Source organism: Panthera tigris, chromosome C1, assembly GCF_018350195.1.
Source record: "Panthera tigris isolate Pti1 chromosome C1, P.tigris_Pti1_mat1.1, whole genome shotgun sequence".
NCBI classification, from domain to species: Eukaryota; Metazoa; Chordata; class Mammalia; order Carnivora; family Felidae; genus Panthera; species Panthera tigris.
The window spans coordinates 181560559-181578700 of NC_056667.1; the positions used below are offsets into that span (position 1 = coordinate 181560559).

The 18142-nt window shown below is 36.1% G+C and overlaps 1 protein-coding gene across 1 annotated transcript in view; it reads right to left on the minus strand.

The window, feature by feature from the left end:
- Positions 1-18142, minus strand: part of PGAP1 (post-GPI attachment to proteins inositol deacylase 1) — a 76320-nt gene that overhangs the window by 57600 nt on the left and 578 nt on the right. Inside the window, exons 2-3 of the mRNA XM_042994978.1 lie at positions 11590-11743; positions 10002-10177 (exon numbers count right to left, since the gene is read on the minus strand). Coding sequence (XP_042850912.1) covers positions 10002-10177; positions 11590-11743 — 330 coding nt within the window. The remainder of the gene's footprint in view (positions 1-10001; positions 10178-11589; positions 11744-18142) is intronic.

An 18142-nucleotide genomic window follows, 5' to 3' on the forward strand; every position in this document is an offset into this window, starting at 1 on the left:
AGAGATGGGAGCCCTCTTGCACCGTTGGTGGGAATGCAAACTGGTGCAGCAACTCTGGAAAACAGTGTGGAGGTTCCTCAAAAAATTAAAAATAGATCTGCCCTATGACCCAGCAATAGCACTGCTAAGAATTTACCCAAGGGATACAGGAGTGCTGATGCATAGGGGCACTTGCACCCCAATGTTTATAGCAGCACTTTCAACAATAGCCAAATTGTGCAAAGAGCCTAAATGTCCATCAACTGATGAATGAATAAAGAAGATGTGGTTTATATATACAATGGAATACTACCTGGCAATGAGAAAGAATGAAATCTGGCCATTTGTAGCAATGTGCATGGAAATGGAGAGTATGATGCTAAGTGAAATAAGTCAGGCAGAAAAAGACAGATATCATATGTTTTCACTCATATGTGGATCCTGAGAAACTTAACAGAAGTCCATGGGGGAGAGGAAGGGGGGGGAAATGTTAAAGAGAGGGAAGGGGGCAAGCCATAAGAGACTCTTAAATACTGAGAACAAACAGGGTTGATGGGGGGTGGGGGAGAGGGGAAAGTGGGTGATGGGCATTGAGGAGGGCATCTGTTGGGATGAGCCCTGGGTGTTGTATGGAAACCAATTTGACAATAAATTATATTTAATATAAAAAAAGGCAAAAAATAAAATATTTACTGAGTCAAAAAAATAAATAAAATAAAATTAGGTTTAGTAAACATAAAAAAAAAATGAATGACACACTGAACCAGATGAACTTAACAGATATATTCAGAATATTTCATCCTAACACAGCAGAATAAACATTCTTTTCAAGTGCACATGGGACACTCTCCAGAATAGATCATATATTAGGTCACTAATCAGGCCTCAACAAGCACAAAAAGACAAATCATACCATGCATATTTTCTGACCACAATGCTATGAAACTGGAAGTAAACCACAACAAAAAATTTGGAAAGACCACAAATACATGGAGGTTAAACAACATGCTACTAAAGAATGAATGGGTCAAACAGGAAATCAAAGAAGAAATTTTAAAAATAGAAACAAATGAAAATGAGAACATAACGGTCTGAAACCTTTGTGATGAAGCAAAAGCATCACAAAGAGGAAAGTATATATCAACACAGGCCTACCTCAAGTTGCAAGAAAAATCTCAAATAAACAACCTAACTTTATACCTAAAGGAGGTTGAAAGAGATAAACAAACGAAGGCTAAAGAGAGAAGGGAAATAGTAAAGATGAGAGCAGAAATAAATGACACAGGAACTAAAAAATGATAGAACAGATTAATGAAACTGGGAGCTGGTTCTGTGAAAAAATTAATAAAATTGATAAATCTCTAGCAGACTTATCAAAAAGAAAAGAAAAAGGACCCCAATAAATAAAATCACGACTGAGAGAGATCACAAACAACACTACAAAAATACAACAATTATAAGAGAATATTATGGAAAAGTATATCCTAACAAATTGGACAACCTAGAAGAAATGGATAAACTCCTAGAAAATATAAATTACCAAAACTGAAAAAGTAATAAAAAACTTGAACAGTCTGATAACCAGTAAAGAAAGTGAATCAGTAATCAAAAAACTCCCAACAAACAAAAGTTCAGGAATAGATGGCTTCACAGGCAAATTCTATCAAACATTTAAAGAAGAGGTAATACCCATTTTTCTCAAACAGTTCCAAAAAAAAAAGAAATGGAAGGAAATCTTCCAAACTCATTCCAAAACCAGAAAGACTCCACTAAAAAAGAGAAAACTACAGGCCAATATCCCTGATGAACATGGATGCAAAAATTCTCAACAAAATACTAGGAAATTGAATCCAACAGTACATTAAAAGAATCATTCACCATGATCAAGTAGGATTTATTCCTGGGCTGCAAGGGTGGTTCAATAGTCACAAATCAGTAAATATGAAACACCACATAATAAAATGAGACAAACCATATGATCCTTTCACTAGATTCAGAAAAAGCATTTGACAAAGTACAACATCCATTCATGTAAAACCCCTCAACATAATAAAAGCCATATACAAAAAACCCACAACTAGTATCATCCTCAATGGGGGAAAACTGAGAGCTTTTTCTCTTCAGTCAGAAACAAGACAGGGATGTCCACACTCACCATTGTTATTTAACATAGTACTGGAAGTCCTAGCCTCAGCATTCAGACAACAAAAAGAAATAAAAGGCATCCAAATCAGCAAGAAAGAAGTCAAATTTTCACTATTTGCAGACAACATTCTTTACGTAGAAAACCCAAAGATTCCAGCAAAAAACTGCTAGAGCTGATACACAAATTCAGTAAAGTTGCAGGATACAAAAACAACATACAGAAATCTGTTGCATTTCTATACATCAATAATGAAGCAGCAGAAAGAAAAATCAAGGAATCAGTCCCATTTACAACTGCACCAAAAACCGTAAGATAACCAGGAATAAACCTAACTAAAGAAGGATAATGTACTCTGAAAACTATAAAACACTGATGAAAAGAATTGAAGATGAACAAAAAAACATAAAATATTCCATGCTCATGGATTGGAAGAACAAATATTGTTAAAATGTCTATACTACCCAAAGCAATCTACACATTTAATACAATCCCTATCAACATACCCCCAGCATTTTTGACAGCTAGAACAATCCTAAAATTTGTATGGAACCACAAAACACTCAAACAGCCAAAGCAAACTTGAAAAAGAAAAGAAAAGCTGGGGGCATCATAATTCCAGACTTCAAGCTATATCACAAACTGTAGTCATTAAGACAGTACTGGCACAAAAACAGACACATAGATCAAAGCAACAGAATAGATAACCCAGAAATGGACCTACAACTATATGGCCAACTAATCTTCAAGAAGGCAGAAAAAGGGGCGCCTGGGTGGCTCAGTTGGTTAAGCGTCTGACTTCAGCTCAGATCATGATGTCACAGTTCGTGAGTTCGAGCCCCGTGTCGGGTTCTGACAGCTTGTGCTCTGTCTCTCTCTCTCTCTCTCTCAAAAATAAATAAACATTAAAAAAAAATTTTTTTTAAGGCAGAAAAAGAATCTAATGTAAAAAAGATAGTCTCTTCAACAAATAGTGTTCGGAAACCTGGATAGCAACATGCAAAAGAGTGATACTGGACCTCTTTCTTTCTTTCTAAATTTTTTCAATGTTTATTTACTTCTGAGAGAGAGAGACAGACAGAATGTGAGCAGGGGAGGTACAGACAGAGAGGGAGACACAGAATCTGAAGCAGGCTCCAGGCTCTGAGCTGTCAGCACAGAGCCTGATGCAGGGCTTGAACTCACAGACTGCGAGTCATGACCTGAGCCAAAGTCAGACACTTAACTAACTGGGCCACCCAGGTGCCCCTGGACCACTGTTTTATACCATACACAAAAATAAATTCAAAATGGATAAAAGACCTAACATAAGACAGGAAGCCATCAAATTCCTAGAGGCAAACATAGATAGTAACCTCTTGGACATCAGCCATAACAACTTCATACTAGATATATCTCCTGAGGCAAGGGAACAAAAGCAAAAATAAACTAGGTATCACTTCACAGCAATCAGAATGGCTAAAATTAACAACACAGGAAACAGTGTTAGCGAGGATGTGGAGAAAGGGGAATCCATTTCCACTGTTGCTGGGAATGCAAACTGGTGCAAGCCACTCTGGAAAACAGTATGGAGACAGCTCGAAAAGTTAAAAATATGGCCGCAGCAACTTCTTACTCAACACATCTCCAGAGGCAAGGGAAACAAAAGCAAAAATGAACTATTGGGACCTCATCAAAATAAAAAGCTTCTGCACGGCGAAGGAAACAATCAGCAAAACTAAAAGGCAACTGACGGAATGGGAGAAGATATTTGCAAACAACATATCAGATTAAGGGTTAGTATCCAAAATCTATAAAGAACTTATCAAACTCAACACCCAAAAAACAAATAATCCACTGAAGAAATGGGCAAAAGACATGAATAGACACCTGTCCAAAGAAGACATCCAGATGGCCAACCGACACATGAAAACATGGTCAACATCACTCATCATCAGGGAAATACAAATCAAAACCACAATGAGATACCACCTTACACCTGTCAGAATGGCTAACATTAACAACTCAGGCAACAACAGATGTTGGCAAGGATGCGGAGAAAGAGGATCTCTTTTGCATTGCTGGTGGGAATGCAAGCTGGTGCGAATGCAAGCTGGTTCAGCCACTCTGGGAAACAGTATGGAGGTTCCTTAAAAAATTAAAAATAGAACTACCCTATGACCCAGCAATTGCACTACTAGGTATTTATCCAAGGGATACAGGTGTGCTGTTTCGAAGGGACACGTGCACCCCAACGTTTATAGCAGCATTATCAACAATAGCCAAAGTATGGAAAGAGCCCAAATGTCCATTGATGGATGAATGGATAAAGAAGATGTGGTATATATATATATATATATATACAATGGAGTATTACTCGACAATCAAAAAGAATGAAATCTTGCTATTTGCAACTATGTGGATAGAACTAGAGGGTATTATGCTAAGCAAAATTAGTCAGAGAAAGACAAATATCATATGACTTCCTTCACTCATGTGCAGATTTTAAGACACAGAACAGATGAACACAAGGGAAGGGAAGCAAAAATAATATAAAAACAGGGAGGGGGACAAAACATAAGAGACCCTTAAATAAGGAGAACAAACACAGGGTTACTGGAGGGGTTGTGGGAGGGGGATAGGCTAAATGAGTAAAAAAGGTGTCAAGGAATCTATCCCTGAAATCACTGTTGCACTATATGCTAACTAACTTGGATGTAAATTAAAAAAATAAAATTAAAAAAAAATTTTTTTAAATAGACATATTATGGTGGATATCCAGGTAGTTGAAGACTGTGTAGTAATCAACTCCAAATTCCACCTCCCTCAAATGATATAAAATAAATTCACGACTACAGTGGACTGTTTAAATGGAAAAAAAAAAGTTAAAAATAGAACTACCCTACAATATAACAATTGCACTACTAGGTATTTACCCAAGGGATAAAAAATACTGACTCTAAGGGGCACATGCACCCCAATGTTTATAGCAGCATTATAAATAACAAAATTATAGAAAGAGCCTAAATGTCCACTGACTGATAAGCGAATAGAGAACATGTGGTATATATATGTGTATACACACACACACACACACACACACACACACACACACACCACAGTGGAGTATTATTTAGCCATTAAAAAAGAACAAAATCTTTCCATTTTGGGGCACCTGGTGGCTCAGTCAGTCGGGCATCCAACTTCAGCTCAGGTCATGATCTCACGGTCCATGGGTTCAAGCTCCATGTCGGGCTCTGTGCTGACAGCTCGGAGCCTGGAGCCTGCTTTGGATTCTGTGCCTCCCTCTCTCTCTGCCTCTCCCCTGCTTGCACTCTTTCTCTCAAAAATAAATAAATGTTATAAAAAAAATTTTTTTTTAAATCTTTCCATTTGAAACAACATGGACGGAGCTAGAGAGTTATTATGCTAAGTGAAGTAAGTCAGAGAAAGACTAATGCCATATGATTTCACTCATACATGGAATCTAAGAAACAAAACAAATGCGGGTGCCTGTGTGGCTCAGTTGGTTAAACATCGGCTCGATTTTTGGCCATAGTCATGATCTCGCAGTTCTGTGAGACTGAACCTCAAGTCGGGCTCCGCACCGTCAGCTTGGGGTTCTCTCTCTCCCTCCCACTGCTCACATGAACATGAGCTTTCTTTCTCAAAATAAATAAACATTAAAAAAAAAAAAGAAAAAACAAATAAACATAAGGGAGGTGAATAGGTCGAATAGGTGATGGGTACTAAGGAGGGCACTTGCTGTGGATGAGAACTCGTGTTGTATGTAAGTGATGAATTGTCAAATTCTACACCTGAAATTACTATTACACTGTATGTTAACTAACTTGAATTTAAATACAAATGCGAGGAAGAAAATTTTAAAAGCAAAAAAACAAATTAAAAAAATAAAGGTAACAAGTTTCTACAGTCGTTGGATGTAGTATACTATAAATTTCAACAGGTTAAGCTGGTTAATACTGTTCAAATCTTCCATACCTTACTGATTTTGTCTATTTTATGAATTATGGAGATAAGATTGCTGAAATTACCAAATCTAATAATGGATTTACCTATTTCTTTCTCTGTGTTGTTAGTTTCTGCTTCATGAATTTAGAAACTTTGTTATTAGGTACATACTCACTTGAGATTGTTTTGCCTTCTTGATGAACTCTATCATTGTAAAATGTCCTTTAACTCTAATATCTTTTGTCCTAGAATCTATTTAATTGATATTAAGACAGGCATGCCAGCTTTCCAATGATCTGTGTACGTATATTTTTTCCCATTCTTTTAAAAGTAATCTATCAGGATCTTTCCATTTAAAGTGGCTTTTACTTTCTGGTAGATAGATTAGCATATAATTGGGTTGGTCTTGCCTTTCTTATACAGTCTGACAATGTCTTCCTTTTAACTGGAGTGATTAATCCATCTGTAATTAATGTAATTATTGATATAGTTGGGTTTAACTCTATCATTTTGTCATTCGTTTCTTGTCTCCTATTTGTCCCAGCTTATTTCTTTCTTCTTTCCTTCTATTTCTTCTCCATTTACTCTTTTTCTTCTCCATTTACTCTTTACTCTTTTGCTATATCTCCCTTTTGTTGCTGGTATTCTGGAAATTACAATATGCAACCATATTGGTCTACTCTGAATTAATATTATACCACTTACTTAATGCAAAGGAATAATTCTATACATTCCTCTCCCCATCCTTTTCACCATTATTATATATTTTTCTTCTAAATAAGTTATAAACCTCATACTATGGGTTTTTTTTTTTTGCTGTAAACAAATTGTTAACCTTTTTATTTTGAACAAATTAAAGAAATGTTGCAAAAATAGCACAAGAGAGTTCTCCTATGCCTCTCATCCAACTTCATTTATTATTAACATTTACATAGCCATAGGACAATTATCAAAACAAAGAAATTAACGTTGGTGGGATGCCTGGATGGCTCAGTCAGGTAAGCGTCCTACTATTGGTTTCAGCTCAGGTTTTGATGTCACAGTTAATGAGTTCTATCCTCACATCAGGCTCTGCACTGATGGTGTAGAGCCTGCTTGAAATTGTCTCTCTTGTCTCTGACCCTCCCCTGCCATGCTCTCTCTCTCTCTCTCTCTCTCTCTCTCACAATAAATAAAACTTAAAAAAATTAACATTTTAACTTCAGCTCAACTGTTATTAGCTAAACTGTAGACCTAATATAAATTTCATCCATTTTCTCACAAATGTACTTTTTTCTATTTCAGGATTTCATCCAACATCCTACCTCGCATTGTTATTTCTCCTTAGTTTCCTCTAACCTGTGATAGTTCTTCAGTGTTCACTTTTTTATGATCGTGATACTTTTAAACAGTACTGATTATTTTGTAGTATGACTCTCAATTTGGGTTTTCCTGACGTTTTCTCATGATTAACGTGAGGTTGACAATGCCACAGAAATTATGCTGCAGCCTTCTCAATGCATCACGTCAAGGAGATTTATATCAATATGTCTTATTACACATGTCAAGGAGGTTTCTATCAATATGTGTTATTACTGGTGATGTTAATCTTGGTTAAGATGGTATCTGCCAGGTTTCTCCACTGTAAAGTTATTCTTCCCCTTTGTAGTTAATGAATATTTCAGAAAAGATTCTTTGAGATCATGTAAATATCCTTTTTCTCCTCAAACTTTCACCCATTAATTAGCATTCATCTTGTCTACAGCAAGTATTACTGTACTGTTCACCTAATGCTAATCTTTTATTTCCCTTTGTCTACTAATGACAAACTGCCAGTTTTTATAACTCTGAAGATATCTTTATTTTGCCCTCACTTTTGAATGATATTTTTGCTGGGTATGCAATTTTAGGTTGAAGAGTACCCTTCCTAACCTCATCTCCAAGATCTTTAAGATGTTATCCTGTTGTTTTTTGGCTTTCACTATTTCTTATGTAAAAGCACTGGTAATTTTTACTCTGTATGTTTACTCTGTATGTTAGGTAAAGGATCTTTTTCTTTTGGCTGCTTTTAAGATTTTTCTCTTTACTTTAGTTTTCAACAATTTGACTATGATACATATAAGTGTGATTTTGTATTTCTCCTGCTTAACACTCACTGATCTTCTTGGACCTGTGGGTTGAAATTCTTTAATCAAAATTGACCAACTGGGGACCATTAGTTCTTTAAATATTTTTTCCTTTCCAATTTCTTTCTCTTCTAGAGTTCCAATTATATCAATCTTAGATTACTTAGTATTGCCCCACAGGTTCCTGAGGCTCTTTTTCATTCTTTTGTCCGGTGTTTCATTTTGGGATAGTTTCTATTGTCATACCTTCAAATTCAATGATCTCTTATTCTGTAGTATTCAATCAGCTTAAAGCCTATGTACTGAATTTTTCATTTCTGGTATGTATTGCTTCAGTTCTATATTTTCCTTTTTGTTCTTCTTTTTTAATAGTTTCCATGTCTTTGCTGAGACTCCTCATCTGTTCTCTTGTTATACATACTTACCTTACCTTACTTAACCCCTTACCCTTGAGTATTTTTGAGGCTTCTATTTAAGCATTAAGGTGGATCCTAGAATAGCTCTTATTTTAGACCTAGAATATAGAATAGTCTTATGCCTAAATAGCATCCTTTCTGGGATCTCAACAATGCCCAGAGTGTTCAAATAGGTCTTCCTGCTCCAGCTGATCAGAACTCCTATTTCCTAGCACCATGTGACCTCTGGAATCTCAATTCAGGTCATAATTCCTCCAGTAGCTTTTTTTTTTTTTTTTGCCAGGAGTTTCATTGTGGCATACTATGGGAGGCAGTGGCTCCACCTCAGTAGGCAGTAGTATTTTATCCCTGACATTGTTTAGAAGTGTTGGCACAGAATGATTTTTAGACTGTTTTACCACTCTTTCAAATTTCTCTAAAAATATATATTGCTCCTTATTCCTTGAACTTGAGGTAGATACATCCCATCACTTCCTCCTCGGTATGCCATTGCCCTGTAGCTTCTTGCCCTGTGCATATTCAGCACTGCATTCAAAGTTGAAAAATGCAAATTTCTAGAGCTTCTATTTCTGCCTGACTCCCTTCTTTCTAATACCATGCCCACAGATTTAACCACTCCAGTAGCCCCAAATTCCAATCTCTGCCTTCTTCAGTTCAATTATATAAATGTGCTCTGCTTGATCTTTACCCACTTGTCCCATGGTCTGGGAAATGCTTTCAGGCAGAAAATCAGGGCAATCATGAAGCTCACCTCACATGTTTTCCTTCTTTCAGGGATCAAGGTCCTTGGCCAACACTTAAAAACATGTATTTCAATATTTTGGCTAGCTTTATAGTTGCTTACATACGGAAGTGGTCTACCCTAGTACAAGTTATTCATAACTAGAAGCAGAAATCCATACTAATGATCCTAGGAAACTCAATGCACTTCTGATTTATAAAGTTAAAAAAAAATTTTTTTCCCTTAAATTCACAAGAGACATTTCTTATAAATTCAATTTATTTTTTTTCTCTTATTTTTTTTTAAGTTTATTTATTTATTTTGAGAGAGACAGAGAGCCCAAGCAGGGAAGGGACAGAGAGAGAGAGGGGGACAGAGGATCTGAAGCTGGCTCTGTGCTAACAGCAGAGAACCTGATGTGGGGCTCGAACTCAAAGACCGTGAGATCATGACCTGAGCCAAAGTCGGACGCTCAACTGACTGAGCCACCCAGGCGCCCCTTATAAATCCAATTCAAATTTCAAAACCACGGAGTTCAAAATAAGACTCCCACCAAAACAAAAAACAAACCTTTGTGCCATCTGTAACTTCCATATAAACAAATACATGATTTAAAATATGCTGAATGTCTTAAAAAAAAAGATGTTAATAGGTGATCACTATTGATTTGCATGCTTATCTCCTACCTTATAGAGTTTGAGAATTGTTTTAATGCATTCATGTACAAACTTGGTCTGTTTCTGAAGACTTCCACCATACAGTGCCACCAGTTCTTCATTGAAATTCACACTAAAGAAGTCAAAGTGGTATTTGAAGTCAATGTCTTCTGCTTTTCTAAGTGCAATAGAGCCAACAGAGCGGACTGCAGAGGAAAATACAATGCGCACATTAAACAAAATTTTTAACGTTTTATTTATTTCTGAGAGAGACAGCACGAGTGGGGGAAGGACAGAGAGAGAGGGAGACACAGAATCTGAAGCAGGCTCCAGGCTCTGAGTTGTCAGCACAGAGCCCAACATGAAGCTTGAACCAATGAACCATGAGATCATGACCTGAGCCAAAGTCGGACACTTAGCTGACTGAGCCACCCAGGTGCCCCAAACAAAATTTTCAAAAGTTGCTTCAAAGGCTCTTAACAAATAACTTTATCCCACACTCCCAAGTATAAACAACCTACTTCAGGGTGACATCCTTCAACAGTATCAATTCAGAGGAACAAACCATTGTTTGTGCCCTGTATGTCTTGTGCCCTAAATGTTTTTTAAATTTAAGTTAAATAGAAGGTAAACAGGTCATTCATTCTTTACCTGCTTCCACTTCAATAGGGACAACAGCTAAAAGGGAGGGGAAGAATTCTTTGAAGAGTAAGAAATGTTAGTCATCTGTATGAGTCATGCTTGAGGATTTTAAGAATGAGAAAATCCCTACAAGAAATAGTATGCTCCTCACTTGGTTCAGATACCTATGCTTGATTTGTCTTTTTCTTACACATGACATCCAATCCATCAGTAAATCTTATCATACTCTACTTTCCAAACATATCCCCCAATCAACAATTCTCATCATTTCCACTACTGTCTTCCTAATGTAAGCACCATCATCTCTTGCCTTAACTACTCTAATAGTTTCCTCATTGGTCTACCTGCTTCCATCACTGTTTCAGGTTTGGTTCTGTTAACTCCACAGAATTTGTGAACTGACTGCCTTAACTGGCATTAAAAATTGCAGGGTATGGTTTAGCAAACAAAATACCTATGTGCCATTCCATTTTTTTAACATACGTAATTCACATACTATTCAACTCATTATGTAAAGTGTACAATTCAATGACTTTTAGTATATTCATCGAGTTCTAAAATCATTTCTCTAATCTAACATTAGACATTTTTAATTACCCCAAAAAGAAAACCCTGTACTCATTAGTAGTCACTTCTCATTCCTCTTCTCCTTCCAATTTCTGGAAACTACTAATTTACTTTCTGTCCCATGGACTTGCTTATTCTGGACATTTCTATAAGTGGGATCACATACGTGTTTTTTTTATGACTGGCTTCTTTCACTTATGTTTTTAAGATTTATCCACATTGCACCATGTAATTCTTGTTATTAGTTAATTCATTCCTTTTTTATTATATAAGCTTCAGGTGTACAGTTTTATAATTCAACATCTGTATATACTACAAAGTGATCATCACCACAAACTTATTTACTATCCATCAACATACAGCTGGCTCCCTTCACTCATTTGACGCACTCCCAAACCCCAAGACTTACCTTGCTTATAACTTCCAGCATTACCAGGAAGAAAGAGAACTGGAATACCCGTCAAAGGGAGAATTTTGTGTTCTTCAGCATAGGATCCTTCTCCATAAAGATATAATTCATATGCAGGATAGCGTTTTGCCAGTTTCTTTGGAAGTTGTATTTTCTACAGCATAAAGAAAAAAAAAGCAATTTCACTTTAATTAGTTGTATTAATACAATTCAGCCTATTGTGTACATTTCTGTATTACACACATTTGAAACAGCATAGCATAAAAATACTACTAATGATAAAACTGCACTTAATGTTCCAAACAAATTTCACTTTTAGCTTATTCATACGTAGAATGCAGAATTAGTCTTGAATTATGTGAGTTTTGAACCAGGCAGTTTTCAAGAACGCATAAAATGGAACCACCTGAAATTCTAATGAATGCAAATTACTCAAAGTAGCCACTGACTAAAGAAAAACACTGAGGTATGTCAGCAAGTTACATGTTAATATAATTGGAAATGCTCTTAATATAGTATCAGTATCAATTATACTTAGAAATGATAAAGGCTTTCCATTATCAAATCAATTCTTTTTTGCTATTTTAAACTATTTTGTCATGTCTCTCCTTTTTTTCAGGCCCAACTATATATTCCAGCTATTATATCATTCAAAACAAAGTAAGCTTGTTTTGTAATACAGCTTTCTGACCTCTCAACTTAATATGCTTTGATCTGCAATGTGCTTAACACATTAATCTGAAACTTACAGCCATGTCTTGGTCAAGACATGTACACTTTTCTCACCATAAACATGCCAATGAATTAGCATCTGTTTCAGTTTTCATGGACCAGGTGTATGGTTTGTCAGCAAGCCTTAAACTACTCTGCAATTCATACTTTGTATAACAAATGAGCCAGTAATTCACGTAATTTTTTTTTCCAACAAAACAGAAGTTAGGTCTTAATGTCATCCCCAAAACATAAGCATCTATAAATGTGATGGTAAAGTATAAGCTCTTCTTCTCTTCTTCCCCTTTTTTGAGTATAGAACCATTAAAAATGAAATCAGTTACACTGAATAGATTTTAAGTAGACATCAATAGATTTAATGATCTAGCAGTGCTGTACATGTGCTTGATAAAAATTTTAACTACTGAATGAATTTTAAAGCCTATAAATGGTAATGACACTGAAAAACCTCACTGTTCTAAGAAGCAGAATTGTGATTATTCATGCACATTCAAGATTCTTTTAAAAATATTACCATAAACAATCTGTGTTAATAACACCTGAAAACATCTTTAGAGACTGTGCATTTATTGCTTAAAATATTAGCAATTTTATCTCCTCCAATACCCAAAATGCAGAAATACTAATCCCGCAATTCACTTTATATATATATGGGCTTCAACTCAAATTAGCCCCAATACTGACTATGCGCAATGTATAATAAACTAAAATGATGCAATATTTTGATTATGTATACATTAAGCAAAAAGGCAACATGAGAGAACAAGAAAACGTTAATCTAAACTTCTCCCAATTTAGTACATCTTTTGATATGACAGTACATGAATATTAGATCATTCTTTTTATTTTTATTTTTTCTTTTTTTTTTTAAATTTTTTTTTTTTAACATTTATGTTTGAGACAGAGAGAGACAGAGCATGAACGGGGGAGGGTCAGAGAGAGAGAGAGAGAGAGAGAGAGAGAGAGAGACACACAGAATCTGAAACAGGCTCCAGGCTCTGAGCTGTCAGCACAGAGACCGACGTGGGGCTTGAAATCACGGACCGCGAGATCATGACCTGAGCCGAAGTTGGACGCTTAACCCACGGAGCCACCCAGGCGCCCCTAGATCATTCTTTTTAGTACATTAAGTTTTGAACTAGCTGAAACTTAACTCAGAAGAATAGGAAACTATCAATATATTGAAAAAGAAATATTTAATTCTCTAGAGATAGAAAAACAAGCAAAAGAATATATTTGATATATTTTGTAATATGCTATTATGAAAGCAATTCTGTAATGAGAAAGCATACATTTAAAAAAATATGAATGCATACCAGATGAAGTAGAATAATTTATAAAGATGGAAAAAACAGGTAGAACAACAAAAAAAAAGTGGTAGTTGTAGACAAATGGCAAAATTCCATTTCCAGAGTTCAAGTTGGGAGTGGCAGGAAGAGAAAGAAAGGGTTCTGACCAGATTGAAGACAGAAAATTATAGGCCTATGAAAAGGATGCTGATGAAGAAAAAGATGAGGGTCAAGGGATTTAAAAGAAAACTTCTATAGTAACAAGAGTCCCATATATTTTGAATTATTTTGCATATATTATTTTAAATGAGCACCCCTTCCCAAAAACAGACCTTCAATCAAAATAAATTACACTTATACTTAAATAACATGTCCACAATCCTGCCCCTGCTGTCCATCCCTTCTTGACTCTGCCTTAGTACAGGTCCTTCTAATCTCTAACCCCAAACTCTTTCAAAAGACAAAAATTCTAATAAGTTCGCAAGTACTAGAAAAATACCAATTCAAGAAACAAGTGTCTTTTTTTATGACACATATCTCTTACTTGTAAATCAAAACTGGAAAATTCAAATTTGAGCTCCATAATTAAGAAAAAAAGGAGAAAAAAGAGATTTTGATCAAAATGCAGTTTAAAAGATCTTACAAAGAGCTCTTGGCTCTTTGTTCATCCCACCCCTAAAAACTCCAGTTTAATAAAAACACCTAGGGACAACTGAATCTTTTAGACTGGTTGGTCTTTCTCCCTGTCATAACCTCCCTGCTACAATCCAGAGTCCATAGTGGTGTCAAGAAATACCTTGTTAAAACATACAACTTCTGTGTTTCCTGACTGCATTTATAAAGGCTTAAGACAGTGGTCCTCTAATATTTGGCTCCAATTATTCTTACCTTTCTTACAACTTACATATGCCATGTTTTAAAATTTATTTTTAATATGCTTCAAAATTCAAGATTCAATAGAATGTACATTGAAAAGGCTCTCTTCCACCACTAGTCCTTTAGCCACCTAGTAGTTTGCACCCAGAAGGCAATCAGTGTTAGCAGTTTATATACATACATACTGCTTATAGAATGTGTCCTGGTGCCTTCCCACTTTCACAAATGCTATTCTTTATTCCTGCAATTTTCTTTAAAAAAATTTTTTTTTAACATTTATTCATTTTTTGAGAGACAGAGTATAAGCGGAGGAAGGACAGAGAGAGAGGGAGACACAGAATACAAGAGCCCAACATGGGGCTCAAACTCACGAACAGTTAGATCATGACCTAAGCCAAAGTTGGATGCTTAACCGACTGAGCTACCCAGGCACCCCTATGCCTGCAATGTGAACTATATATATATATATACATATATACATATATATATATATACACACATATGTATATATATATATATATACATATGTGTGTATATATATATATATGTATATATGTATATATATATCCTCTAATTCACTACAACTTGACTACAGCCTTTGACTACTGAAGATGAACTTGGACACTGTCTTCTGTGAAGAACCTCATATGCGCTCTTACAGTGAAACTATAACATTTAGCACGTTTTAACTATCCATTACATTCCTGTCTCCCCCACTGTACTATAAACACACAAAGGCAAAGTCTGATTCATCTCTAATTCCTTCTTACCCATACCTTGTATCTAGAATATACTGGACACAGAGTAGTTATTCAATAAATTATTTGCCAAACAAACATCACACTTAATAACAAAATGCTATTATTCGTATTTTCCAATATCAACATTTTCTTCAGATAGCAACTGCTAGGTCACTTATCTGAAGACGGTCAAATAAATTACTATATGGGAGAAAAACAACACAGATGTTTCTTCTTGAATTCTACAATTTGCCTAAAACTGTTTGCTACCAAATAAAAGCTGTGCCTTGCTATCATAATAAAGCAAGAAGCTTTAAGGGATAATGTGTATTTTGCCTGGTAGGTCTGTGAGATGTCCACTTAACTCTGAGTAAGTGAATCTACGAAAACCAAAGGTAGAAAATGAATGCTCAATTTTAAATTCAAAACTTCATTCTTACAAATAGGCTCAAATTCCTGTCCCACCTTTTATTTTTTAAATGAAGAATAAAATAGAGTGTGTTTCAACTATCTTTCATTTTTTCTAAAATTCAGCTAACAAATATGCAAACTAACAGTAAAAAAGAAGAAAAGTGTCAAGAAGCTGAAAAGCCAATGAATATGTCAACTTATATGCAGGTATCAACCTGTGAACAATTAGAAAGCTTAGTATGAGATATAACTAGAAGTAAACAATACATATGATGGACGTATTTAGAATACTTTTATTCATTAAAAACCACTGGTTTGTTTTTTTTTTAATATGTGATGTATAATGTCTTCTTTTTTTTCTTTCTTTTTTTTTAAAATTTTTTAACATTTATTTATCATTGAGAGAGAGACACAGAGCATGAGCGGGGGGGGGGGGGGGGGGGGGGGGGGCAGAGAGACAGACGGGGAGACACAGAATCTGAAGCAGGCTCCAGGCTCCGAGCTGTCAGCGCAGAGCCTGATGTGGGGCTCGAACTCACAAACCATGAGATCATGACCTGAGCCAAAGTCAGTCGCCTAACCAACTGAGCCACCCAGGCGCCCCAAAAACCACTGGTTCTTAATAGAACGATCTCAGTTATCCAGAAATCTCACTATATTCAAGATGACTCAATTCTATAGACAGGCTTTAACTACATTTCTAAAATAACATGACCTGGTGTACACAATGTAAGGTACAAGAATCGAATATAATACTGTAGTGAATTGACACAGCCTCTATTTACATCATAAAAATAAATATCTACTGAAAATGTGAATCAGAAACTCCTGCCACTGTAATTATTACTGTACTGACAAATAATATTAACAGTAACGGAATAGTAAAACCACAAAAAAGTAATTTGAATCAAAATAGCTAAATAGACTACTCAACAACAAAAAAACCCAAACAGCTCTTTTGCATTAGCTAATTTGCTGTCTTTCCAGTTAATTTTATGAGGCAAGAAATGCATCTGTGAGGTCCATATGCTTTGTTCCCAACACTAAGCAATTTCCACTACTGCAGATATTAAAGTAGCTTCAATAATTGTGGGCAATCTCAGAATAAATGGGAATTAGTTCTGTATTGTTACAGATAATTTTGTTTTAATCAAACTCTTCAGTGAAGTAGAAAACTAAAGTGACTATTGAGTTTCTCAATTATTACACCATAGAAAAATGAAAGATTATAAGGGCTCTATTTTCGGTTTTAAAAAAAAACCTTAAAAGCCCACGTATTTAACTATGTATAGACTCTGATAAACATAAATCGGCATATGTGCTTAGAAACTGAGACAACAGTAACACATTAATATCTTCTCCTTCAATAGCATCTGATATCAAGTTCTTCCACTCCTTTATAAGCACTGATGCAAAACCAAGATAAGGATCTCAAAGCAAATGAAATCTAAATTAGAATTTTGCCCACGGGAAAAGATGTTCTTCAACAATTTAAACCTTAGGTATTTTTACGATCTAAATAATAGCAGCATTAATCAAATAATATGCTAATCCACAATGCCCTGGGCAGAGGCAATCACGATCTGCATTCTACACCTTAAAAAAAAAAAAACTGCTATGGTTTTAAAAAATATACGAAGAATGCGTTTTATCAGTAATGTATTATAGTACACATACTTTCTATGATGGGTTACCATTATAACATGTATTCCATAATTAGGAGATGCGTTTAGAAATAAAACAATCATTCGAGAGAAATTTTTTTGGACAGTTGTGTAATTTGTCACCACAGCTGGTCATGAGTGAAATTCCAAATTCTCCTAAGCTGAACTGATGAAGCAGTTGTGATAGAAAATCTCAAAATGGAACGGAAGAGGTGGGGGACGGCGCGCGCGCTTTCGAGACAGAAGGGCCGGGTCTCTCCTAAATTGCAAACACAGCGAGAAAACAAAAACAACACTATGAAATAGATTTTGTATACAACTGCTAAGAGGCGACAAGCATAAACACAGGCTTGCATGCACACGCACGGGCCGGTAACCTACAAAACCGGAAGTTGCGCAAAACTTTACAGGACGGAACCTCAACAGTTTTCCATTTAATTCCTCCCCAGGTTAGCCTTTCACACAGAGGTAAGACCCTGCAGTCTCAAAGGCAGTCTTGGGATCTAGCCAACACAAACTCTGCAGAAGCTCAGTCCCTTTCCAGAAAAGCGAAAGCTGACGTGCAAATCACTGCGCGGGATGGTTAAGAATTAGGTGCGTGGAAAGCCAAGGAGGGTCCAGGGGCACCTGTTAAGGCAGGAACGCAGGGAAAATGGGGTTTAGGTTTAGGGAGAGGCGCTGAGTTTGCGTCTCTGGGAATGAGGCGGGGTGGGCCGGGGCAGTCAAAACCACCAGTGCCTGGGATTTGGGACCGGGATGGGGGCGGAAGACAGGGGAGCAACTATGGGGGGGGGGGGGCGGGGAGGATGCTCAAGGAACGAACCGTCTACCTAACACCCCA